General features: G+C 38.9%; 1 protein-coding gene across 3 annotated transcripts in view; it reads right to left on the bottom strand.

The window, feature by feature from the left end:
• NELL1 (neural EGFL like 1) overlaps window positions 1-27,697 on the bottom strand; it is a 909,424-nt gene that overhangs the window by 777,607 nt on the left and 104,120 nt on the right. For all 3 annotated transcript variants that reach the window (XM_043971020.1, XM_043971019.1, XM_043971018.1), the window contains exon 4: window positions 7,365-7,535. In XM_043971020.1, coding sequence (XP_043826955.1) covers window positions 7,365-7,535 — 171 coding nt within the window. The remainder of the gene's footprint in view (window positions 1-7,364; window positions 7,536-27,697) is intronic.

Genomic DNA, 27,697 nt, shown 5'->3' on the forward strand with positions numbered 1-27,697 from the left:
TCAGAATCTGGGGAGAAGTTGAATTTACTCTAGAGACTGAGTAGATATGGAAGGGAATTAAAAGATCTACCTAACTGGGGCATTATTCATCATTTCACACTAATGTAAGGTAATCTTGCAAAATAAATGTTTTCAACATAAATGAGTTAATTAAATTAACCACAAAAACTACATATATCCCCCTAGGCTTCTAGATGGAGATAATTTTGCAATGTACATATCTCTAGCATTTAGTTATGCAGAAATGAACAATGAAGTCAGGAAAATAGCACAGATCTCTGTGGAAAGCAGAAAGCATAAATCTGTTGACTAAAATAGCGTTCACTTTTCCTGTGACAATTTGCACAAATTAAGTCTGCAGAAGTTCTGTCTCATTATATCATTTTTTAAATGGGCTGAAATCCTATTGCCATCAAAGCTTCTTAAAATATGTGCTTACTGTTAAGATTTTGTTGATGGTCCTCGCCGTTCCCCAAGCATCTCTCCTCTGATAAAGTAAGAATGGCTCTGCTCTTAGTGAGCTCACAGCAGCAAATTTCTTTGACAAACTCTTCTTTGGGAAGAACTTATGAGCTGTACTCAGAATGATCTGTGATCTTGTCAGAGTGGATGGTCCTCCTGAGGATGAAGATCAAAACCTGTCCAGGCCTGCCTATTTTGGGCAACTTACTGCATGTCTGCCTATAAGTTTTCTACAAGTGGTTTACTAAATGTGGGTGGTGGCTAGCCAATGTGAAGACTATGATATTGCAGTGAAATAGATAACCTTTATAACTCACCCATTCATTTTATACATCTTTTATATGCTTAGAATATATATATATATACACATATATATATATGAGTAGACGAAGATTGTTAAATATAAGTATATATATAAATGCATGTATGTATATGTATAATATGTACATCTTTATAGGGATTGTTCAACTATATATGATATATACATACATATTTGATATAGACCACATAAACATACATTTATACTTCTTGACATAGATGCAAGTTTGTATATCTAAAATGTTTTGATTTATTTTTTCTGATTACTATTATCTTCTTTTCCTGTGATTTTGCACTTCACCACACATGACATTTGGTCCCCTGCATGCCTTTGCTTGGAGACCCCCCACGTATGAAATTTGCTTCCTCTTTACCTCTTATAATTCCTGCCTCCCCAAGTTAACTTCCAGCGTCACCTTTTGCATGAAGCCTTTCCTGATACCCCTAATAGTACACTGGTTATATCTTATATTTATATGTGTACAAATGTTTCCCAATAAATCACAAGTACCTTGGAGGATAAGGACTGTTGTTTTTGGTCCCTCTATCCCTAGTTACTTAGCACAGTACATGAAATATTGAAGCAATTAATGAATACTTACTGGATTTAATTGAATTGATAAATGTTATAAACAGACAATGAGTTGGACCCAGAATTAAATGAGACAAAGGAAATAGGCTAGATTGACCTTAGAAAGTTGTACATCTCTTTTGATCACCCCAATTGTTTCCCTAAAAACAACAGCTCATTTTCAATATCGTTATCTACCCACTAGTGTTGTATGGTTATATTTCACAGACATTGTGAAGTAAAAAATTGGGGATACTCATTAGGACAGTGGAGAGGGATATAGTGGTTGGAAAAAAGGCTAATAACACAATTAAGAAACCATGGCCTATGCTGGAAGACAGTAATGCCAGTATTTAAACTCTTCATAACCTGGCCTTATCCTGTTTTTCTGGCTTATTTTAATAAGCCTTCACTCCCCTTCATGATCTCCAGCCCTCTTGCTGTTGCTCACACATAATATTCCATTTCTCATCTCTTTGCCTTTTCATAGTCTATCCCTCATGTTTGTTTGTAATATAATCCCACCTCACCTCCACCTCTCAGAATCCCTGGCTTTCTTAAATTGGCTGATATCAACAAAGAAATATATCAACCCTGAAGCCTCACAAAATAAAAGAGATCAATGAACATTTATTAAATGCATACTATAATCTAGGCATTATGCTAGGAGCAAAACTTAACATAGTGCCTAGCATATAGTAGGCACTTCCTAAATGTTTGTTGACTGACTCAGTTGGGGATACAAATACAAAAGCAAGATGATCTCTTCCCTCAAGGAACCCACATTCTACTCATCCATATACAAAACGTGGACAAACATCAAGACTATGTACTACTGTGGAAATTTATTTTGATTTGGGGACCCTACCTTTAGGCTGAGATTAGAAAGCCTTAGGGCCTCAGGGTCTCTTCTCTATGGGAGGTGCTGGTGCCCCTCCCCCTCTGCTTCAGCTGAGGCGAAAAGTCCCATGGGCTGTACAAGACGTCAGGTCAGACAGCTGGGGGGGGGGGGAAGCCCCCAGCTCCCTCCGACCTGAGTGGAGCTATCCAAGAGATCCTGGCCTCGTCCAGGCCGGGCTCTGGGCACGTGAGGCTGGAGCGCCCCCGCCCCCCCCACCAGCCGCAGCCCTGGCTGGTGGATTAGCTTTGTCTGTGGGGGCACAGGAAGACCTGAGATTTGAGTGGAGAAAAGAAAGATATATATAGACTTGGGGGTTAGACAGAGGGGGTTCGGACAAGGAGACAGGGGGCTGAGAAGAGGTCAAGAGGGTGGCTGATGAGATTAGAAAGGAGAGGAGGACGGACTAGATGAGGCAGAGAAGAGGTCAAGCGGCTGCTGATGAAATGGCAAAGGTTGGAGAAGACAGACGGGGCTAGAAGGATGCAGGAGAAGATGAGAAGGACTAGGAGCAGAGAAAAGGGAGGCCAAAGGGCAGACTGACGGAGAAGACAGACAGACAGACAGAAGGTCAGTGAGAAAGAAACACAGGGGTTCAGCAATGGCAGTAAGGAGAGGAAAGTTAGAAGCAGGGGGATTTACAAAGTGAAAGGGGCTCAGAGTTAGAATAAAGGACCTGAGTGCCCTAAGGCAAGAAGCAGCTAAGGCCCTTATTGTATTAAAGAAGGTCAGGTGGGAAAGAGATGCAGTGGAAAGAGACCACAATGCAGTCAGGTTGTACATTTTATTTCCCTGTATTCTTAATTTTAAATAGTATCTCATAAATAAACTCTGCTTTGATTATTTAGTTAAGAGGTTTCTTAATATTTTGCTTATCAATTTGGGAGTGGAGCAGTGTGGTGGAACTTTATAAGCAGCCCATACTAAGTTCATAGCAGTCAGATAGCCAAATAGTCAACAGTCCCCAGATTAGTCATCCACAGATTAGGCCCCCCAAAATTAGCCCCAGTCAATCCAAAATATACTACAGTATCATCATGTGTGGTCCAGAAAACATACTGTGGAACATCGAATTAAATCAAGGTGCTCCATATCCCTTTTTCATTCCAATTCTTTGAGATCTCATCCCACCAGCATTATTCTAAGGACCAGGGGATGGAGAGAAGAACAAATAACCCAGGACATCAGCCCTTAGAACAATTGAATGTGACATGGGAGATCTTTCATGAGGATACTTCATCATCCTTGTCATGGCTGCCCTCAAAATAGCTCTTTAATTTGTTATAAACAAGGATGAGTTACTATCTGTTATTTCATTCCTTTCTTTTTTATTTTGGCCAGGCAATGAGGATTAAGTGACTTGCCCAGGGTCACACAGCTAGTAAGTGTCAAGTGTCTGAGGCCAGATTTGAACTCAGGTACTCCTGAATCCAGGGCCGGTGCTTTATCCACTGTGCCACCTAGCTTCCCCCTCATTCCTTTCAAATGAGGAACCTACTGTGCAACCTACTGTGCATAAGAAGCAGCCAAGTTGGTCTTAGGTAAAAGACTGTGGAGTAGATTCAGTGTTAACCTCTTTCACTGCCTTCTCCCTTAGATCCTTCAACGTTAAGCACTTGATCCCCCAATGAACTAGCATATGTACAGCTGCCTCTTTCTAATATGTTGTCATCCCGATGATTTCCTTCCCTCCATCACAATGTATGCATTCTTGCACCAATATACTGTTAGTGGAGCTATGAATTAGCCCAGCCACTTTGAAAAGCAATTTGAAACTATATCCAGCACATTGCTAAACTGTGTAAACCCTTTGACCCAGCAATATCCACCACAGACAGCAAACACAGAGAGAAAAGATCCTTTAGTACCAAAATATTTATATCAGCTCTTTTCTGTTGTTGTAAAGAGATGAAAACTAAGGAGGTGCTTGTCAATACAGGAATGGCTGGTCTAACTATAGTATATGAATATAAGTGCATATTATTTTGCCATAAAAATAACCAAAAGGATGGATTCATTGAAGCCTGACTTATATTAACTGATATAGAATAAAGAAAAGAATTTATACAATGATTATAATATTGAAAAGGAAAACAACTTTGAAAAACAAAGACTATGGTCAATAAAATGACCAACTTCAGTAGACTAGCTGGTGAAACATGACTCCACCCTCTTAGCAGAGAGGGTATTGGACTAGAGGTTCAAAAAAAAGACATGCAATTTCTGACATGGCCAATATGTGATTATACTTCTTTGTTACAAAGAAGGGCTTCAGGGATGGAATGAGGGCAATAGGGAGAATGAAAGGGAATGATAGATGCAAAAGAAGAATGGAAAAAGAAAAATGTCAATGAACATTTAAAAGTACACATTAGAAAAGTATTGAGGGGAATTCAAATGTGAACACAGATAAAGAGGAAAAACATTTGTAATCCTGGTTCTCTCCTTACCAGGCTACCTTTTTTTCTCCTCCCACTCCATTCAATTCCAGCTCTGGAAACAATATTAAGTTAAAACAACCACTATTACTAGAAAGGGGAGGTCATTCCACTCTCCTAAGTTTCTACTCACTAACACTTGAACTCTCCAGGCCAAAATATCTATACGTGACCACCACTAAACTTAATTCATTTTCCCCACCCTTGTTCCCCAACAGCATTATGTTGTAATCTCCTTGAAGGAAAGGGACTTTCTTCACTTCTGTGTTTATAGATCCCTTAGCAGAGTGTCAGTTCAGAGATGTAAAGAATTAATTGTTATTTGAGGTTTTTATGACCCCATCTTTTGACTAGAATTTAAAAAAAAAATAACTTCTGGTGGTGTGCACTGGCCTGAGGCTCTGCAAATAGGCACAGTGCTCCACCCACTCATTGTAGTTGTTGCCATGGCGCTGGCACCTCACATCATCACCACTCGCCAACACCTACATGGGCCTGGCAAAATTATAATGCTTGGAAGCCTAGTGAGGACAGTCATGTGACTGTCAGAGCTGCCAGCCAATTGGCTGGGACTGTGTGGGGTGGCTGGGAGGAAAGGAGGTTTTTTGTTGTTGTTTTTTCCTGCATTCTAGCTGGAAGCTGGAAGGTGCTAGAAGACACTGCTGTGTATTCTCAGCTGATTCCTGAGTGGTGGTTTCAGGTTGTATAATTTTACCTTTCCCCATTTTATTTCCTTTCTTTTAATCCTACTGATCCTGTTTGTGTTTTTTTTTAGTTTGTTCTTGTTAAATAAATCCTGCTCTGTTTTGAAGGAGGCTGCCGGTCTCCTTCCTTGCCCCAATATTGAGGTGAGCCACTTAGCTAACACTCTCCAAGTAAAAATTGGTCCCCACAGAGGAAATGCTTAATCTCTGTCTTTTCATGTATTCACCACTTTTAAAAACAAACTATGTACTAGAAATATATGATTCCATATGCAGTTCCATTATCAAACTATTCATTGTATATGGAAATACACATGTTGTTGTTTGTCAAGTTTGTAATGAAAGAAAGAAAGACAATTACCTAAGCCGGACAATTCCCTCAGTGTCCTTCTCACTACTAGCTGTTTGGATAAATTAATTCAGGTCACCTTTACATAAATTTGGTGAAGTCATTCTCCTGTGTTTCCTTCCTGTGAACTCTGTTTGCATTTTAACAAGGACATTCAATGTCATTAGGGGAGTGACTAATGAGTTCAATTTCAGGAGTTTGGAGTAGGCTGGTGGAAAAAATAGAGAGGAACCCTATAGATTGAAATATATAGGAACAGTCTTCTGTACTTATAAGTCAGGTTAAGCCTGGGGGGACAAACTTGGATGAACTGCCCTAAATATGAGTGAGGACTTCCAGATGACCAGTTTTTAGACAGAAAACCAGATGTCAAGTGTCAGCTGCATTGAAATTTGCATTATAGTGATTTTTATATCTGTAGTTTCACCTAAAATAGTAAACTCCATGAAAGTAAGACTTTTAATCTAACTATTAGTTTATCCCACCATGAGGGAGGGATAGGTTCATAGCCAAACTTGTCTTTCCCTCTCAAGACATAGTTTGGGCAGACTGTATATCAAATACACTTAATAAATATTGAATTTTAGTCAAATTCATATGAATTTGAGATACAATCCTGCCTGATCTGAAATGCAGCTTGAAGCCAGAATGTCCTTGAAATTATCCTTATTATACCATGGCATGACAGACTCTGGAAAGGAAGACTCTTCATGGCATCTCACTGATTCAGGGCGATCTGGTAGAATAATAGCTCTTCTGGCAGTATGGTCAGCTTGCACTGTTATTGCAACAACAGTGCATGGACCCAACTAAAGATATAGTCCATTCTCTGTAATTGAACTCAGATCAAAATGTTTAAGATGCTCCGGTGGGTTCTGAGAGATCAAAATGCCACCCCTGGGCACTATTACCAAGCTGTCCAGACTCCAACAACTATAATGGGACCAATGGATTTCAAATTCTTTTAGAAGACATAAAAGCTGCTTCCACTGAAACACACTGTGTATGACATCTGTCTTTCCCATCCCAGACCAAACCTTCTTTTAGAAACTTCCCAACCCTAGCAAATTGCAGTCCCAGCTTTAAAAAGGAAACTGGTGGAAAAACTACCAAGCCCAATACCCCATAAAAATGAATAGTATCAAATCCAAAAATTCAAAGAGTAGTCACCTTTGGAAGTTTCCATTTAGGGAAGAAGTTTAAGGTAAATGGCATTTGATTAAATGAAATAAAATTAGTGCCTCTAGGATAACATATTCCTCAAGTTTCAGGGTAGGCGTATCAAGACTGCTTCTTGGGCAGAACAGACCACAAAACAATCTGTCACCGTGAAATGTAATCATAGCAGAATATAACATCAGCCAGTGCCCAGACAAAGGTCTATTTAATATTCCCCAATCAGCCATCAACCACTGGTGCATTCATTCATAATCAGAAGACATGATTTCATTTTAACAGCCTGTTTCTCCCAGCATATTATACTTGGTCACTTCAGGATACATAACAGTGCATTCTAAAAGTTAAGTGGAAAGCAAGGTTCTTCCATTTTTGTTTCCCAATTGGCCTTCATATCATTGTGTAATTTCAAGGGCAAGAGCTCCATCTATCAATTGCAAACCCTTACCTGTTGCAGTCCACATGGAGCAGAAGATGGGAGGCGCTAACCGACAAAGCAATCTTGTGCCACTGGCCATCTGCCATCCGGTATGGAAAAGCCTCCGTCCTTGATTTCCCATTAAATCTATAGTGATATCTGATCTCATCTCTCAAGCCGCTGCTCTCCAGTTCAAAATAGCTGTATTGAAAGCAGAAAGAGTTAGATTCGGTTGGCAACAGGACATTGTCACCATCATTTTCCTCTGGGCACTATCTGGTTTTGATGGCTTCTCAGAGTTTACAATTAACTCAGCATCACACAAAGGGCCACAACCTGAAATCAATTGTGCAGCATAGAAGGCAGCTTACCTATTATATTTGAGCCCACATAGTGAATACTTTCAGAGAGAAAATGAAGATCAATTGAACTACTGTAAGGTAGCAGGGCACAAGCTAATTAGTGAAGCTTGATGCATTGTCTTTTAAACATTTAAAAGTGCAGTTCAAATCCCTTCTTCCATTGTCTAAGGGAAGCCATCCAAGTGGAAGAGATTTACTGATGCTTATTTTTAGACCTGTCATATTTTTAAACATTACAGGAAAAGAAAAGTAGTCTTAGACATTAGGGCCTAGAAGAAGTTGGTAGGGTGAAGAGTTTGGTGTTGTTGGCTTTTTTTTATTTCTTCTCCCTTTAACATAATGATAATAAGATAGCAATTTCTCCATAATTAGGGGAGGAAATTTAGAGTTTGTTCACACTTAAAGCAGTTGTTTAACTATACAAAGGCCATGGAATTTATGGCTGACTTTCATTCCCTTCCCCCTTATGGCAGGTAGGATATAGTGGTGGGTCTAGAGTGGGGAGAACCTGATTTCAAATCTACTAGTTACATGGCCCTAGGCAAATCACTTAACCTATGTCTGTTTTGGTTTCCTCAACTCTAAATGGGGTTAATAATAGCACCTACCTCCCTGGGCTATTGTGAGGATCAAATGAGATCATATTTGTATAGCACCTGGAAAATATTAGGCACTTAATAAGTGGTTTTAAACTAGTCCCAGGTTTTTATGGAGAATTTTCCAAACTTCTGGAAAGTATCAACTTAATTGCTATGGTCAAAAATGTAATCAATAACCATCTTTTCTTCCTGCCTCTTACCCCAATACACATTCCAGGAGGTAATACCTATTTCCCCCTTATTCTTGCATAAGGGATATACATAGTATCCTCTACAGTCTAGCCTCTCCCATGGGAAAAGCTAGTCAAACTAGCCAACTAGTTGCTTCTCCACACCAGACATTCCATCCCCCACTCCATTGCTGTAGTACAAGTGCTCCTTCCATACATGGAATGCCCTCTCTCTTCAACTACACTTCAAAGAATCCCAAGCTTCCTTCAAAGCACATCTCAGATGTCATCTCCTACACAAAGCTTCTTCTGATTTCCCCAGTTAGTTCATTTCTCTCTCCTTCCTTCCTTTCATCTCTCTCACCCCCTCCCTCTCACCCACCACCAAATTCTCATTCTCATTCTTCTTCTCCTCTCCCCTCCCTCCCTCTCCTTCTCCCTCTCCCTCTCTTCCCCCCCCCAGCCTTCTACCTCTCCCATTTCCTTCCCCATCTGTCTCTGTCAATTACTTTATCACTTCATATTTAGTTACTTCTGTAAACATTGCAGTAGAATACGAGTTCTTTGACCTCAAAAATTGCTTTGCTTTTTCAACAATCAACAAGTAATTATAAGTTCCTATTATGTGCCAAGCACTGGGCTAGGCTTTGGAAATACAAACAAAAACTGCCATCAAGGAGATTAAAGCATACTAGGATGAGAAGGATACAAAGTGTTCATAGATATGTAAATCCAGCTTTGTAAACCTAGGCAAATTGATTAACCTCTCTGTGCATCAGACAAGCCTTTAAGACTATAGATTGCAAAGAAGGTGCCAACCTGCACTGATTGGAGAAGTTGCTTACAAGCATCTGCCTATTCCAATGAAATCACAGGTCCAGTCCATATCCCTATTCCTACATGCAAAATAAAAGAATATTAATTTGTCAGTGGCAGTAGTTACTAGGGAATCAGTTAAGACCTCTAAAAAGAGGTTTGTTTAAGCTGAACCTTGAAGCGAGCTTGAATTCTAAGAAGTAAAGGTGAAGATGGATTATTCTAGGCATGAGGAATACCTTGTGCAAAGCTGGGGAAAACGGGAAAGGGAAGGTTGTATATGGGGAACCATAAATAGGCCATTTTCCCTGGAGAATTAGAGCATATGATGGGGAGGAATACTTAATCAGATTGGAAAGGTGCTGGAAAACATGACAGAAGGCAAACAAACAAATTAGTGCAATAGCCTAATGATAACAGGGAGACACTGGAGCTTCTTGACCAAGGGATTGTCATAATCTGATCCATTCTTTAAGAATCGCAGTTGGTGGGGGCAGCTAGGTGGCACCGGCCCTGGATTCAGAAGGACCTGAGTTCAAATCCGGTCTCAGACACTTAACACTTACTAGCTATGTGACCCTGGGCAAGTCACTTAACCCCAATTGCCTCAACCAAAAAAAAAAAAAAAAAAGGAATCGCAGTTGGGTAGTTGTGTGGACAATGGACCAGGGAAAGGAAAGGCTGAATTCAGAGACGCCAATTAGGAGGCTGTGGAAATGGCCCAGGCAAATTATGAAGATCTGATCTAGGGTGGCTGTAGCATAAATAGTAAGAGCCCATGAATGGAGAGGAGGTGATGGATACTAGGGATGTAAAGGATATAGAACAGGCAAGACTCAAAAACTGCTTACATATGGGGTATGAGTGGGAGTATAACATGAAGGATGACCTGTAGGTTACAAAGTCAAGTTTTTTTCTTTGTATCTACAGCACCCAACAGTTTCTTGTTTATGAAAGACACAATAAATGCCAGTTGGATTGAATTAAAGGTGTCCAGAAAGAGTCACTATGGCAAATTAAAGTCTGAGAAATGACACCAACTCCTAAAAACATAGGTTACAGAAGTATATCACCTACTAAGGATACTAACATTAAACCCTAGACTCCAAGGAAATGGTTCTTTTCTCTAATCCACTGAGCTAGCCTGACCCTACTAACCAACATGTATTTAATTTAATAGCAAAGTGCATCAGATACAAGGACTGAAATGAATATATCATGAAGCTAAGCCTCTATTATGCATGACTTCCCAATCTCATGTGAAAGAACAAATGCATATTTCACTCTTCTGTCCCAGATGATAATCCCAAGGAGGAATGCTTAAGAATAAGAATAAAGAACAGCTCCTGACCCATTTCAGTGATGCCAATACTAAGAAACAGATGGGAAAACAGAAGATGAACAAGTAAATATGATTAGCAACTGACTTTTAGATGCAGGCACACCTATGTTAAGATGAACATCAAAAGGCTAGGAAAACAAATCCCTTAATGTGCCCAGCTTTTATTTCTAGATTTTCATGGCTTCTTGAAGCCAACATAGCCACATAGTCTTTAATAAACAAAGTGATTTACAAATGTATTTCTCCCTTTAAGATAAACAGGCCACTATGTGTATCCTGGGCCTAGAGAGGAAAAGAGATTTTCTACAATTACTTCTGTTTCCTCTACCCATAGAACTTTGGAAGAAATGAGCAATCATTTTATAAGTAATTATTGAGTACTTGTGCTGGGTATTGTGAGAATACAGCAATATCATAGAATCACAACATGAGAGCCAAAAGAGACCTCAACAACTATCCAGCCCAACTCATACCGGAAAGAGAATTCCATTTACTAAGTGCACTGTTTGGTCATCTAAGCTCTTACATACAAGCTTTCACTTCCTGAGGAAATCCATTCATCTTAGGAAAAACTCTAGTTGCTAGAAAGTTTTTCCTTCCATCAAGCCTAAATTTGTCCTTGGTATCTTTCACCCATTGGTCCTTAAGTCAAATAATATAAATCTAATACCTCTTGTAAATACTTTTATACAATTATTGTGTCCTTTCTTCAGCCCAGTTTTCCTCCCACAATCTTCAAATAGCTTGATCTAAAGGCAATTTGCCACCCTTCTACCTCTCCCCTGGACCATGTCCAAACTTACCATGATGCTTGCTAAAGTGTAGTGCCCAGAACTAAACACAGTGTTCTAGATGTGATCTGAAAAGGGCAGAGTAGAGTAGGTCTTTCTACTATCTGTTGTAAATGATCTTTGTGCATATGATAAAAAGGGGAGAGATACCTAATATCAGTGTTGTGATGACAAGGATCCAAAGAAGATAGCAGACCATATCCGTCAGAGTAGTTTTACAAAAAGCAGGTGAATGTGGTAGAATCTCTTCTCAGAATGTACCCACCACCTCCTCTTCTCATCATCCATAAGCCATAATCAAATCCATGATACCACAAAGTATATCCAGTCCTCTTTCTAGGGGATAATAACTCTAACCCAAGAAAAGGGTGCAAAGCCGTAAACAAGTTACTCTTCTGTCATCCCAAAGAACCATGTTGATTACTTCTCTAAATACTGTCAAATGGGGACTAGCTATTGTTACTCCTACCATGAAAAGGTCAAAGAATCCTAAGGTGAAAGAAAATCCTAATTTAGAAGAGTATTAGAAATTAAAACACAAAAGTCCCATTTCCTATTCTGAGAATGATCACTTAAAATACTTCCATAGAAATGATTATCATTTCCCCCAAAAATCATATTCATTTCTGAGTCATTCATGAGGAAAACAATTTCTTAATAAAATTCTATTCACCATCTATTCCATATGCATGCAAATCCATGTTTCTGAATAAAAAGCCTTTGGCCCAGAGAGCTCTGCATATACAATATCTATTTACAATCAAATGACAGTCTTCCAGAACGACATCACCCTGTACAATCAACAATTGCTAACATGTGCAAGCAGATAGTAAGGTCACAAAAAATTTGTTTGGTCAACAAGACCACGTTCTTCATGAATACATAGCACTACCATTTGCAAGTTTCTAGGGACAAAGTGGAAAGCCAGCCAGACTCAGGGTTCTTTTGGCATTAAAACCTATGTAGTCTAAGATGTCTATACACAAAAGAACAAAATAGTGGTAATAAAAGACCTAAATTCATAGAAGTGAATTGACTTTCATTTATCAGGGAATTTTTCCTGGTCTGGAACTCGGTGTGGTACACTTTAATACTCCTAAATATATTTTTTTAAATCTAATGCAATATTAGGCCACATTAAGAGAGGTGTACCTTCCACAAATAAGGAAGTTATAGTCACTGCATACTCTGCCTTGCTTGGTCACACCACATCTGGAATTCTGAGATCAATTTTGGGTGCTATATCCTAGGAAGGATATTGATAAACTGGGAATGTCTAGAGGACAAACAGAATGGTAAAAGACTTCAAGTATGTGCCATAGAAGGATGGTGTGTACTCTGGAAAAGAAAATACTTGGGGGGACATGTTGATTCTCTAAAAGTACTTAAAAGTCAAATATGTAGAAGAGGGATTGAGCTCATTTTACTTAGCCCTTGAAATAAGGTCTAAAAGCAGTACAGAGAGGCAAGTGAAAGGCTCGATTTAAGGGAAAACTCCCCAACAACTATAAAACTACCCAAAAGTTGAATAGGTTACGTATGAGGAGATTGAATACTCCCTCATTGGAGATCCTCAAGCAAAAGTTAGATGATGATTTGGGGGTTGTGGGAGGGGGGAGTGTTAATAGTAATTCTTCTTGTTGAGGCACAGATTTTACTAAATAATCAGTGAGGTGCCTTCCATTTCTGAAATTCTGAGATTGTATGTTCTGTGATTTTTGTCACTGTAGGTTGGATATTGTGAACCCAAAGTTAAGCTATGATATTCTAGGATAATGGGGTGATTTTCTCCACTCAGGGGCCTCATCTCCTCATCTACAATAAATGCCAGAAGGCTACAGAAGCGACATCTGTAAAAGCTACACTCTGGAGCACAATATCAGGCACATGGGACTCAAACAGTGCCACTACAGAGAGAGGAAGAGAAAAAAAAGAGTCTTCTAAATTATGGTCCTGTAACATAGTGGAGTTGAAGGAGCATCAGACGTTGAATCAGGAGGTGGATTCTGTTACCAATTAGCTTTGTTACTTGGGACAGTCATTTCAAAACTGGTCCTTAGTAAAATAAGAGTATTTGACTAGATTATCCTTCTAGATCTAACAGTCTATGATTTTATTCTTTTTCTGCAGAGAGGACATTATAGTCAGTCCTTTATAAGAGCCTTAAACATAGTCACCAATTCAGATTTTTAACTTGGTATCTGGAATGAGATTTTTGAAGGGCTCCTTATGACAATTTGGATCTGGAGAGACAGAGAATGCCAATAAGGGGAATCTAGCTGAGGAAAAAGCCTTGAGCAAATGCATCAAGGCAAGAATAATGATCTTAGCTGATAGTTATATAGTATTTTAAGATTTACAAAGCACTTTACCCATTCTTTATTTAAATTATTTAAGCAAGCATTAATTAGGTATTCATTATGTGCCAAGTATTGGACTCTAGGGACCCAAAGACAGGAGACAGTCCCTGCCTTCAAAAAAGCTTACATTCTGACATTCTAATATAAATAACAGTAATTGCCAAAAGGCTACTGAAGCCACTCTGGGGCACATTCAGGCATTTGGGCTCAAATAGTGCCTTTATGGAGACGGGAAGAGGGGGGAAAAGGAAATTTCTAATTGACTTATTTCATTTGGCATAACAAATATCCCATGAAAATAATATTACTCATATTAATATCCCCATTTTAAAAATAAAAAATGAGTTCATTCAGAGAAATTAAGTGATTTGCCCAGGGTCAAGGTTAGTAAGTTTTAAAGATGGAATTCAAAAATAGGTCCCTCCTGACTTCTTTCCACTACACAAATTTTAGTGACAAGTGGATGAGTCTACATAAATTCAACATGTCCAAAAATGAATTCATTTTCTTTCTCACAAGAACCTCTGCCCTTCAAAATGTCCTTATTACTATTGAAGGCATCACAATCCTTTTCATCTCCTATATTTACAACTTAGGTATCATCCTCAACTCTTCACTATCTCTCATTCCTCATATCCCATTTGTTGTCCAGGCATGTCAATTTCATTTTTGCAACACCTCTCGAATATTCCCCCTTAGCTTTTTTGCCACCAGCCTGGTGCAGGCCTTCATCTCCTCATACTTGGATTATTGCAAAAGCTTGCTGATTGGTCTACTTAATACAAGTCTTTTGCCACTCAAGTCCATCTTTTTTTCAATCACCAAAGTGATTATCCTAAAGTTCATGCCTGACCCAGTCACCCCTCTACTCAATAAGTACCAGTGGCTTGTATTACCTCCCTGAAAGATTAAATATAAAATGCTGTCACTGTTCAAAGACCTTCAAAACCTAGCTGTATCCACCTGTCCAGTCATCTTAGACCTTGCAAACTGTCCCAACATACTCTTTGATTCAGTGGCACTGACCTCCTTTGCTATTCTCCAACAAGACACTCCTCCATCTTTTGGCTCTGGGAATTTTCATTTACTGTCCCCCATACTTGTAGGGGTCTCCCTCCTCATCTCTGTTCCATAGCTTCAATGGTCATTAATGCTAAAATATAGTCTCACAGCTAAAATTCTTACTTCTACAGAAAGCCTTTTCTATTTCCTCTTAACTCTAGTACCTTTGCTTTCCCACTTAACCTATATGTAGCTTATTTGTGTGTTGCCCCCCCCCATTACATTGTGGACTTCTCAAAGACAGGAACTGTCTTTTGCCTTTCTTGTATTCCCAGTGAATATCACCATGCTTATAGCAGAATCTTTAAAAATGCTTATTGACTAAATAAAGGAAGGATTAATGTTGGAGACCAATTGAAATAAATCTGAAAATTTTAGTTGATATAAGGTGTCAGAAGACTCTGTACACCAGTATACCATCAAGGCTGGTTTTGTTCTATATGCAATAGAGAGCTATTAAGATTTATGACCAGAGAAATCATGTGATGAAATCAGAGTTTTAGGGAAAATAACTTAGTTGTCATATGCAGGATGAGCTGGAGAGGACAGAAGCTAAAAACTAAATGGTATACTCTGCATCTGACTGAACAATAGCAAGAAATAATAGAACCAAGTGATAAGTATACAGTAATTCAAAGACAGTAAGCAAATCTGAAATAATAATTAAAACTTTTTTTTTGCAAACTAAGCTACAAAGTGTGTCTTTTCCACTGTCATACAGTGGAAAGTATGCTGAATTTGAACTTAAAGGACTTGTGTTTGAATTTAGTTCTGCAACTCACTACTGGTGTGACTTTGACCAACCACACTACCACTGTGGACCTCAATTTCTTCATCTATAAAATGAGGGTATTGAACTAGATGACACCTAAAATTCCTTCGAACTCTAATTCTATGATTATTTGTTCTTTTCCTTCAACAACTAAGGAAACTTCAAAATCTTTCCCAATTCCTATAAAGGGAGATATCGGGGTGGGGTACATGCTGGTATTTTCAAGATCACCTGATAAGTGGTCCCAAGTTGCCTATAAAGGCATTCTGAAGAGAGCAGTTCCTCTTGCCCATCTGACCAGGAAGCCTTAGGAAGCTATATTAATGTTGTAAAATTACTTAAACTAGGGGCTTTATATTGCTATTTTTAAAATCCTTTTGCCCTACTTACACCCCAAAGAGGGTAAGTGAGCTGCATAAAGAAAATGGGAAAAAAGAATGAGAGCATCAAGGGTTGAGTTAAGAATAAAACCTAGGGCAATGTTCCCCATCCTAGTTCCTATTTCCAATGAATAATCACTTTGAAGCATATCTTCTCACCCACATAACGCCATGCTTCTTTTTCAAGACCTTTAAAAACATCAATCTGATCACTCAGTGGGTAGAGCCAAGGAGGAAATATCAGTAGCTCAGATCCCAATGGAAAGGGTCATTACCTTTCCTCTTAGTGATGTGTCCTAAGCAAGACAAGATAGAAAAGATACTCAAAATATTTTCACTTGAAAGGAGGCTTCAATGAGAGAAGAGCAGTTCTTATTCAACTAGAATATGGCTCATTAGTCCTGCATCTTTCTCTCTCAGCACAGACATTCTTGCATCCCAAATTGATAAAGCCAATTCTATTAGAATTTCTCCTTGCCACCACACAAAAGACCACTTCTATTGGATTTGTATGAAAATTAAAAAGGTTATTGTGTATCTGGAACATGATTCCTTCTTAGGAAGTTATCCATAATCACAATTTTGATTTGGTAATGGCTAAACAAGTGTGACACACGAACATAATTGAATATTATTTTGCCACAAGTTAACCATATGAGGAAAATGATAGAGGGGCTATGGGAAAACAGGCACATTAATATATTCTTGATGGAGCTGTGAATTGGTCTAGCCATTCTGGAAAGCAATTTGTAACTATACCTGAAAAGCTAATATACTATGCATACCCTTTAATTCCTGCCCCATACTGCTAATAGGTCTAGATCCCAAAGAGATCAAATAAAAATGACCCATGTATAAAAAATACTTAGAGCAGCTCTATTTGTGGTAGCAAAAAAATGGAAATTGAGGGGATGCTCATAAATTGAAGACTGACATTTGAATGTGATGACATACTATTATGCTGAAAGAAATGAAGATAGCTTTAGAGAAACCTGGGAAGACTTTAATGAACTGATGCAGAGTAAAGTGAGCAGAACCAGGAGAACAATTTATATAATAGCAATAATATTGTAAAGACTATTGACTTTAAAAGTCTTAGAAACTCTGATCAAAACAATGGCCAACCACAATTCCATACATGATGAAATAGGCTATCCACCTCCTGTACTCAGAGTGCAGACTAAGACTTAATTTTTTTGAGCATGTTCAAAGTGGGCATTTGTTTTGCTTCATTATGCAAATTTGGGCAGGTAATTTTGGTTTTCTTGCTTTCCCAAAGGATGAGGGAGGAAGAAGGGAGTGAAAGATGGTAGATCTTCATTTGAAAAAAGAAAAAATGTTACTTTACCATATAAGAAACCATAAATATGAAGAATTCATAAAATCATGAGAAGACTTACATAAATGGATGTAGAGTGAAGTAAGCAGAACCAGAAAAACAATAGAGACAATTACAACCGCATGAAAAGGAAGGGGGAAAAGCAAATAGCTCTGTATCAGAGGCATGTAGGTAGCACAGTAGAAGAGGACAGGATATGATGTCAGTAAGACCTTAGATCAAATACTATCTCAATCATTTACTAGCTGAGTGACTTTATGCAAATTATTTAATTTTTCCCAGCCTCATTTTTCTCAGATGTAAAGTAGATAACAGCACCACTTCCTAAGCTTTTTTATGAGAATTAAATGAGATGTCTGTAAAATGCCTTTCAAGCCATAAAATGATATCTAAGTGCTACTGATGATTATGTAAGGATGATGAGTAGCAGTTTTGCCCCTGAGAGGAGTTAAGGAATTTCACCTCCTTCCCTTATTTATAGAGGTGGGGAACTATAGCTGTGTGGCAATGTATATATTACAATATGCATTGGTTAGTTTTGCTAAACTGATTTTGACCTCTCTTTTTTAATCTTTATTACAAATGATAGCTCACTGGGTAAGAGAAGAGGGAAAGATATTTAGGTATGAAAGTATTTTTTTTTAAATAAGTAGGTATTTTCTCTTAAGAAAGTGCTTGCTTTTCAACTCCCTCTCCATCTTGACTATTCAAAAGTTAACTGCTATTAGAGCAATGTAAGGAAGCTGAAAAAGAAAAAATTAATCTTGAAATAAGGAAAAAAACCTAATGACAAGATCTATTCTAAAGTGGAATGAATTGCCTTAGCAAATAGTTGTTTCTCCATTGATTAAGATCTCCCAGCAAAGGAAGGATAAGCACATTGCCATGTTCTGCAGAATTCTCTTACAGCATGATGATGATGATGATGATGATGATGATGATGATGATGATGATGAAGAAGAACAAGAATAAGACTAATTAGGTGGTACAGTGGATGGGGTGCTGGGCCTGAAGTCAGGAAGACTCATCTTCCTGAACTAGCTGTGTCCTGAACTAGGCAAGTCACTTAAATTTGTTTGCTTCAGTTTCTTCATCTGTAAAATTAACTGGAGAAGGAAATGGCAAACCACTCTAGTATCTTTGCCAAGAAAACCCCAAATGGAATCACAAAGAGTCAGACATGACTAAAAACAATGGAATAAAACAATGAAAAATAATAATAGCACTTAATATGTGCCAGACACCAAGCTAAGCAATTTATAATTATTATCTCATTTGATACTCACAACAGCCTTGAGAGAGAGAGAGATCCTATTATTATCCCTATTTTATAGATTGGGAAACTGAGGCAAACAAAGGTTAAGTGACTCATTCACTTGTTCAGGGTCACACAGGTAGTAAATGTTTGAGGCTGTATTTGTACTTGTCTTCCTGCTTCCAGCCCTGGAATTTTATCAGTTGTGCTACCTAGCTATGTAGGTAATGACCCAGAAGTCCCTTTCAATTCTCAAATTTCATAATCCTCATTTTACATTTGAGTAACTGAATATTAAAAAGGCCAGATGACTTTCTCAAGGTAAGTAAGTAGCAGAGAGAGGACCCCAAACCAGGCCTTCTGCCTCTGGAAGGAAGGGTAACATATCTAAGCCAAGCAATAGCTAAGAGAAGCCTGGTGGCATCTAGCCCAGGAATGAATCCCTAGTAGAACCCCACACTAAATAATTATTAAGTGGTCAATAGAACTGGTCAGAGAATTCAAACAGTCAAGTTGATCAATGAAACTCCAACCTTCTGAGATTATTTTCCAGAATTCCTCCAAGGCACAGATCAACCCACGGGCTTTATGATTCTGTTTCAGAATGGAGGGTAAGGTCTTAGTCCTGTTCCTCCACTGAAAGATCCATCCAACAACAAATACCTAATCTTTCAATGGCTTGATAGCATCCAAGCCAAAAAACTTGCTTGCTTGCTAGGATTTTTTATGTTGATATTGATGGTAGAAAGAAGAAAACCTGATATTTGGCACTAGACTGGAGCTGATCCACCTGGCTTGGTGTTAGGTGTCTGAATATCCTCACCCACAATAACCCGGCCCACAATTCAATCTCCTAGGGTCTGCCCACCAGAAACATTGACTCAAAGAGTCACCAGAGTGTTGCTAAGCATGTGGGATGTTCTAAAGACCAGGATTCCTCTCAGGATCTTTCAAGGGCCTCCTTGTACCTAGTAGGAAATGTGGAAGGTTGTGACTCATCCAACCTTTGCTGTGAAAGTAAATTCTATAGGCATTTGTTAAGTGTCTGCTACATGTTTGCCAGGTACTCTTCTAGGTGCTGGGAATAAAAAGCTAAGACTGAAACTATTCTTGTCATGGAGGTGCTTAGAATTCATGTTCCATAAGGGCAAATCCTGGCGGGGAGGGGAGGGAGGGCATTTCTTTGTATTCCCAGTACACAGCAGACTGCCTGGAACATAATAAGTACTGGCTGTCATTCTATTGTGGGGCAACATCACATACAGAGAAAACTAAACATAAAAGAGGATCTGAGGTTCATAGTGGAAAGGACCTTAAATGGGGTCTCATCCAAATCTGAAACTTTTATAACAGTGGGAACTTGATTCCCAGAAAGGTCCATGAACTTGGACAGACTTTGAGAGATAGTACAGGAAAGAAGGGAATGGTGTTCACAGAATAAGGCTGATCTCATCCTCTGCTACTTGTCCCATCAAGAAATTATTCCATTTCAGGGGCAGCTAGGTGGTACAGTGGATAAAGCACCAGCCCTGGATTCAAGAGGACCTGACTTCAAATCTCGCCTCAGACACTTGACACTTGCTAGCTGTGTGACCCTGGGAAAGTTACTTAACCATCATTGCCCCTCAAAAAAGAAATTATTCCATTTCAAAAGGGGATAGTGGCCAAAAGACAGATGGGGAAAAATGCCTTCCTCTTCTTGGTACATAGGTGTGATGTGTGAGATGAGGATGAAGGATGTAGAATGTCAAATGTGCTTAACTGTTTAAATAGTTTAACAGCTTAATAATAGCTTACTTGTTTTTCTTTGTTATGAGGGACAGCAACCTGTTGGAATAGTAAAAGCATTTGATGTAGAGAGGCATGGAGTCTGGATTTAAACCCCAAATAATACCTTGGGCAAATTCCATTAACTTTCTGTATATCAGTTTCCTCATCAGGAAAATCAGGGAGTTAGATGAGATAATCCCTGAAATCACATATTTTTCTAAGTAAACCTAGAGTTCTTGTTGACTTATTGAAGATACGAATGAGCCAATTCCACTCCATACCATCCTCTTCTCTTTAGTCCCTTGCTTGCTTATCTATAAAGCCTTAGCCTTAGATTTTTCCTACTTTATGCTGCTGAATGAATTTAGAGAAAATCACAAATTTAGGCTGAACTAGATGGCCTCTGAGGTCATTTCCAGCCTGAAATTAATGATTCTCTTATCCGTATAGCTATTAAAACCCAATAAATTTATGGAAAAGGCCAACTGAACTGGAGTTCCCACAATTCCAAGCTTTATAACATAATAAGCCTTAACTATCCTTCAAACACAAAATCTCAGTAGGGATGGCATGAAAGAGAGCACCATCAAGGAACAGAATATCACAGATAACTGTCTTTTCAGGGGTTTATTTTTTTTTTTGGTTATGATTTTACTCCTCCCTCATTAATGCCCTATTATACTCATGAGAGACTCTTCCAAATCTTTTTATCCCTCCTCAAATTTTCCATGACTCCCCCTCTCCTCACCTTCTCAGCTGAAAACTTTGCCTTATATTTTATGCCCCCCCAAAATTGAGGCCATTTACTGAAAGTTCACTCTTCTCCACTCCTCCTCATTTTACATTACCCAGAAGCCTCCCGCCACTATCTCTTTTTTCACTTCTGCATCACATAATGGGGTGGTCTTTTTCTTTGCCAAGGCAAACCCCTCTACATGTCTAAGTGAACCCACCCCTTCTCATCTTCTGCAGTAGACTGCACCCTCTAGCATACTTATTCTCTCACTAACCTTCAATCTCTATTGCCTGTTAACATGTTCAAAAAAATACAAAATAAAAATTAAAAAACCCTTTGCTTTACCCATTCATCCCCACTATCATCCCTCATCTCTCCTCCCTTCTGTGGTTAAACTCCTGAAGAAGGTTCTCTGTAATGGTCTCCTCCACTTTCTTTCCCTCTCAGTCTCTTCTTAACTCTACCCCCAGGCTTCTGACCTCATCATTCAACAGAAACTGCTCCCTCCAAAGATCTGATGTGACCTCTTGAGTCCCTTGGGGTCAGGGTATTACTTATGCATGACAAAGAAACTGCTAGGTTTAATCTAGCCTAACAATTAAACAAATATTGATTTAGCTACTGATAAGTGTCCAGTTCAGTACTAAGAACTGTGAAGGGGGAAAAAATCCATGGATTGCATGATTACACACCTTGAGAAACTTCAACTCCTACTGGAGAGACAGTACTTAAATACATGAAATAAAATAATATGGGATTAGAGCAGCAAGGAGATTGATTACACTGAACTAGGAATTGGGAAACACTGTAAATTGTTGAGCATGGTAGTAAAAAGACAAAAAATGTTATTTCAGAAATGAGGGTGAATGCAGGAGAGATTTGAGAGGGCTTTTTTGTAAAGGCAGAACAATAAAGCACAAGTTTATTAAAGTAATTTGGTTATGAGACGATAATGTGGTAACAGTAGGAATGGTAGGAAATGGATAACAAATAGTTTTGATTTTTAAGGTAAATTTTTTTATATCTTTCTTTGGGGGGAAGGGCAATGAGGGTTAAGTGACTTGCCCAAGGTCACACAGCTAGTAAGTGTCAAGTGTCTGAGATCGGATTTGAACTCAGGTCCTCCTGAATTTAGGGCTGGTGCTTTATCCACTGCGCCACCTAGCTGCCCCCATATTTTTAAATTTTTATACCACTTACATTTTATAATGCATCCCTTTTCCAAACCTTATAATAAGTTGTGTTGTTTTTTTCAGGGCAATGAGGATTAAGTGACTTGCCCGGGGTCACAGAGCTAGTAAGTGTCAAGTGTGTGAGGCCAGATTTGATCTCAGGTACTCCTGAATCCAGGACTGGTGCTTTATCCACTGTGCCACCTAGCTGCCCCCTTATAATGAGTTTTAAAAGAGGGGAAACATCCAGCAAAACTGACTAACCTATCAAAAAAGTCAATAATTAAATTCAATGTTTCCCAGCCATGGTCCCTCATCTTTGCCAAGAAAAAGTTGAGGTGATTTCTTATATTTCTTCACTTTCAGTGGCCTTTTATCAATCCTCATCCTTCTAGAGCTCTCTTCAGTCTTTGACAGCTGTTCTCTCTCTTTTCCTTCATACTCTTTCTAGGTTTTTGTAATACTTCTTTCTCCTGCTTCTCCTCTTAAACTATCTGACCATACTCTCTACAACTCCTTTGTTCGATCTTCATCCAGGTAACCTCCATTAAAAATAGATGTCCCACAGAGCTCTGTCCTAGGTCCTGTTCTTTTCTCCTTTCATCGATTTCAACAGCCATGAATTTTAAAATTATTATCTCTAGGCTTCATCCAACCCTCACTTCTCTGCTAACTTCCAGTCTCATATCTCCAACTGTCTAGTGGGTGTTTTAAACTAGATATTCTATAGATATCAAACTCCACATGTCCAGAACTATATTTATTATCTTTTCCCCCATACCATCCCTTCTTCCTGACTTCTTTATTACAGTTGACCATGCCACTATCCTCCCAGGCACCCAGACTCACAAGCTACATGTTATCTTTGACTCCTCACTCCCTCTTATCCCCCAGATGCAATCTGTTGCTAAGGTCTGTCGATTTTACCTTCATAACATCTCTCCTCTGACATTGCTATCACACTGATACAGGCCCTCATCATGTCATGCCAAGCTATAACAAGAATTCTCATTAGTCTCCCAGCCACAAACCTCTCCCCACTCCTGTCCATTCTCCATTCTCCATTCAGCTGACAGTGATCTTCCTAAAGTATAGGTCTGACCGAGTCACCTCTGCAATCAGTTCACTTCAGTGATTCCTTATTACTTCCTCGATCAAATAGAGAATCCTCTGTTTGGTGTTCAAAGCCCTTCATAATGGAGCCCCCACACCTTTCCAGTCTCCCTTACACCTTACACCACCACCTCTCTTTGGTCCGCTGACACCAGCCTCAAACGAGAAGCTCCATCTCCAAATTCTGGGCATTTTCACTGACTATCCCCCATGCCTAGAGTGCTCTCTACCTCCTCATCTCTTTCTCCTGGTTTTTCTGACTTCAAGTGCCATCTGAAATGTTACCTTCTACTTAAAATATTCCTAATCTCCCTTAATGTTAGCACCTTTCCTCTGCTTATTTTCTCCAACTTATCCCGTATCTAGTTTGTTTTGTAAAGGTGTTTGAATGTTATCTTCTCTATCAAACTCTGAGCTCCTTGAGAGAAGGAACTGTTCTTATTCTCTGTATCTCCATTGGTTTAGCCTGGATTCTAGTGGACCAACTAACTATAGAAAATGAAAAGCATTCAATGAACCTTTTTTTTTAAAAAAATTTTTTAATCCTTTTTTTAAATAAAAGCGGATAAGAGGCTAGGCTTGTCATATCTTGGCATGCTTCCTGTCTTAGCAATAAGTGTATAAGAGAACCCTCTGCTCAAAGTAAAGTCACTATTCATTTTATCTTGGAGGAACGGGAGGAGTGTATGGAAGAAGACAGGAAGGGAGGTGGGGGGAGGAAACTAGATGTAACCCCAGTCCCCCCACTTAGTGCTCAGCTTAGCACAAATTACAATTTGAATTGAACCACCTCAGTTCCAAGATCTCCTTGTGTCCCACGTATGCTTTCTGCTCATCTGGTTTCCAATACTCTGCCTTGACTTAACTGATATCTTTTATCTGATCTCTGGATCCTGACATGCTCACCTGGCTTGTAACTCTCAGACCTCTCTTGCCCCATGGTTAATAAGCATTGTAGCTCTAACCATTCACCTCTTGTATGTTGCTTGTAGTTTCTATTCCTAGCCTTGTCCTGCCTCTGCCAGTCCAGGCTTCCCTTGCAAACTCTATGAACTGCTGCTATCTGCTGCCTCTACATGGCAATGACTAGCTTGGGGGCCTGATTAATCAATCACTTCTAGCCCTTTACTTTAAACTCTCTGGAAGAAAGAAAAGAGATGAAGGAAGACTGGACTTAATATTGCTCACAACACACCAGGAACCAGACAGAGAAGCACTTCTCATTTCATCTAAGGTACTTAAGAGCTCTCTGATGTCCTGGGTTGGTATTCATTTCTAGGGCAAGCTCCAGTGGAGTATGCAAATGAATGAGGAAGCTCCCCCAACATGCAGATTAAGCAATATGTGACTCACCACAAGACAAGATCGGCCTGTTGGTGTGTAAGTTACCGCTGCCCTTTTTAAAAATTTAATTACGATATTTGAACATTATCTCATTTTAAAGATCTGGCAGCATAGGCCCAATTAAAATTCCAAAGCATCCAAGTGAGAAAAGGCCCAAGTCTGCAGTGAACTTCATACTGGGTTTTACACACATGAAAACAGTTGGACATTTTATAATCATAATAAGTCCTTTTAGAGATGGACATAATTACCCTACAATCAATTCAAGATGCTTTACAATCCCTCTGTCATCATATGAAACCCTGGTGTACCTCAGATAAGAGTCTGGTTATGAACAGATAATACTCATCTCTGTGAAATGTATTGCTTGATCATTATCTTCCTGTCCCTCACCCCCAAACCATCAGAACTATACTTCAGCTCAATCAGCCACTTGACACATCTCACTTTAGTCTGAAATTAGAAAGATGAGGAAGAATGTGATGCTCGATAGAAAACTCTACCCAAGAAATAAGTCTTGTTTTCCCACAAGTGAAGGGAGGAGGGAAAGAAAAAAGAATGGGGAGAAGGAAAAGGACAGGGGAGAAAAGGGTAAAGATAGATAAGAAAGGAAGAAGGGGATAAAGAGAAAAGAGGAGTATGAGGAAGAAAGGAAGAGGAAGGAAAAAGTAAAAAAGGGAGAGGAGGAATAGGGCAGGGAATGAGGGGAAGAAAAAGGAAAGAGAAAAGGAGAGAAAGGCAGGAAGACAGGAAGGTGGGTAGGGAGGAACAAAAAAGAAGAAAGGAATAGGAAAGGAAGAAGGTAGAGAAATGGCTTCTGATAGACAATAAGTAGAAATATCTGCAAAGGTAAATATATATTTATATATAATATAATATATATCTATATAGATACATATATAGCTATATAGATAGCTTGCAGCAGGTTATTTGGCCTCCTCTGCAGAGTAAGAATCTCCAGTCTGTCAATGATTTCTATTAGAGATATTCCTTAAAAATGCCCTTGACTGGTGCTCAAGGACTCAGGACACAATAGCTAGCTCTTAAGCCTTTAGACATTTTATACACATATACATACATATATGTATATGTGTATGTATATAGACACACATGTACATGCTTGTGGGCATGTGTATATATTGTAATAGGTTCCTGTACAGGTATATGGTGGTGGTGGTTTTAAAGATATGTTATTTTATCATCTGTAGGGAAGTTCCCTGGTGAAAACTGCCTCAGTCATAGTAGATGGACACTTCCTCTGCCATAGACAGGGTGGGTCAAAAGTCATGAAGAGGTTTTTCAATATTTAATCTCTCTTTTATGTTCTGTTTTTAATGTGCAATACCATAGCATCATATTCAGTGCTGTGTGTGTGTGTGTATAACACATACACAGAAAAACAGTAAAATGACAAAAGGGATGCTTTGCGTGAACTGATACCTAGTGAACCCAGGGACGAAAAATTATACGATAAAAAAAACCATCAAAACAAACTGATTTTAAAGACAAAAGAACCTTACAATACAATAATCAACCACAATCTCAGAGGACTGAAAATTAACCATGCTTTTCCCACCTCTTGACAGAGAGGTGATTGGTCAGGCATACAGAATTATACATACATTTTGGAGCAAAGTCAGTGTGTGGTTATATTTTTCTTTATTATACTTTTGGGGGGGAGGGCGGGGAAATGAGGGTTAAGTGACTTGGCCCTAGGGTCACACAGCTAAGTGAGTGTCAAGTGTCCGAGGCCAGATGAACTAAGGTTTTCTGAATCCAGGGCCTATCCTTTATCAGGGTGCCACCTAGCTACCCCTTTATTATACTCTTTTTACAAATGAGAGCCTTTTGGAAAGGATTCTGGGGAGAAAGTAATAGTAGAGCTAGCAATAGTATTAGCAAAAATGTAAAAGAGTGTAATTGAAATTTTTTAAATGCAATAGAGTAGAAAAAAATCATAATGGGAACCAATCAGGGCAATGGTTGAAACTACTATGTTAAGTGTGTGTGTGTGTGGGTGGTGTGTGTGTGTGTGTGTATACTACTTACTATCTGTATGTACCCTGCGCAAGTCACTTACCATCATTGACCCGCAAAGAGAAAAATATGTGTGTATATATATATATATATATGTATATATATATGTATGTATGTGTGTGTGTATATATATATATATGTTGTACTTAATAGAGATTGTCATATAGAATCCTCTTTCTATTCTTTATATAAGCAAATGTTCATGGTTGTTGTTTATCAAGTTTAGGAGGCTAAAAAAGAATATTTTAAATAGGCCAATTCACCCAGTAAGCAGGTCCCATGTCCTCTTAAAGGGGAAAAAAAACCATAAATGCTATAATTAAATTCCTTAAGCCTTCTTTTTCCCTGACTAGACAGCTCAGGAAGTGTGGCACAGAGGAAAGAGCATTGGTTTTCAGTCAAAGAATCTAGGTTCTGATCTTATTTCTGCCACTTCTTACCTGGGTAATTTTAGACCAGTCTCTTCACCCTGACTAAATCCAGCACCTTCCTTTTACAGATGAGGAAGTTGAGACCCAAGTTCACAGAAGTAGCAATCGTGCAAGTCAAGGTCTGAGCCCAGATCCCCTGACTCAAATCAAAGATATCCCCACAGCACCACACTGGTGGGAATGGGAGGAGGAAAGAGAAAAGATGGAGCAAGATGGGATATGATCATATAATTAAATAAGACTTCTGCTTCTAATCAATGTTACCAATTGAATGTTATACCATAAGGACATTAAATATTCAGACTCTGTAGTCCCTAGATAAGCAAGCCAAAGATCAGTCAATGAGCTCTATCTGTTGACTGCTCCCTGGCCATAAATATTCTAAGCAAACTCAGTTCATCTAAAACAGAAACAAGTGAAAAACAGATATTCCTTCTGAAGAACTCCAGGCTCAGGAGCCCCATTTCCTGTAGATTCCCAGGAAGGACAACGATTTCTAAATATTCAGAAAG

Source organism: Dromiciops gliroides, chromosome 6, assembly GCF_019393635.1.
Source record: "Dromiciops gliroides isolate mDroGli1 chromosome 6, mDroGli1.pri, whole genome shotgun sequence".
Lineage (NCBI taxonomy): Eukaryota > Metazoa > Chordata > Mammalia > Microbiotheria > Microbiotheriidae > Dromiciops > Dromiciops gliroides.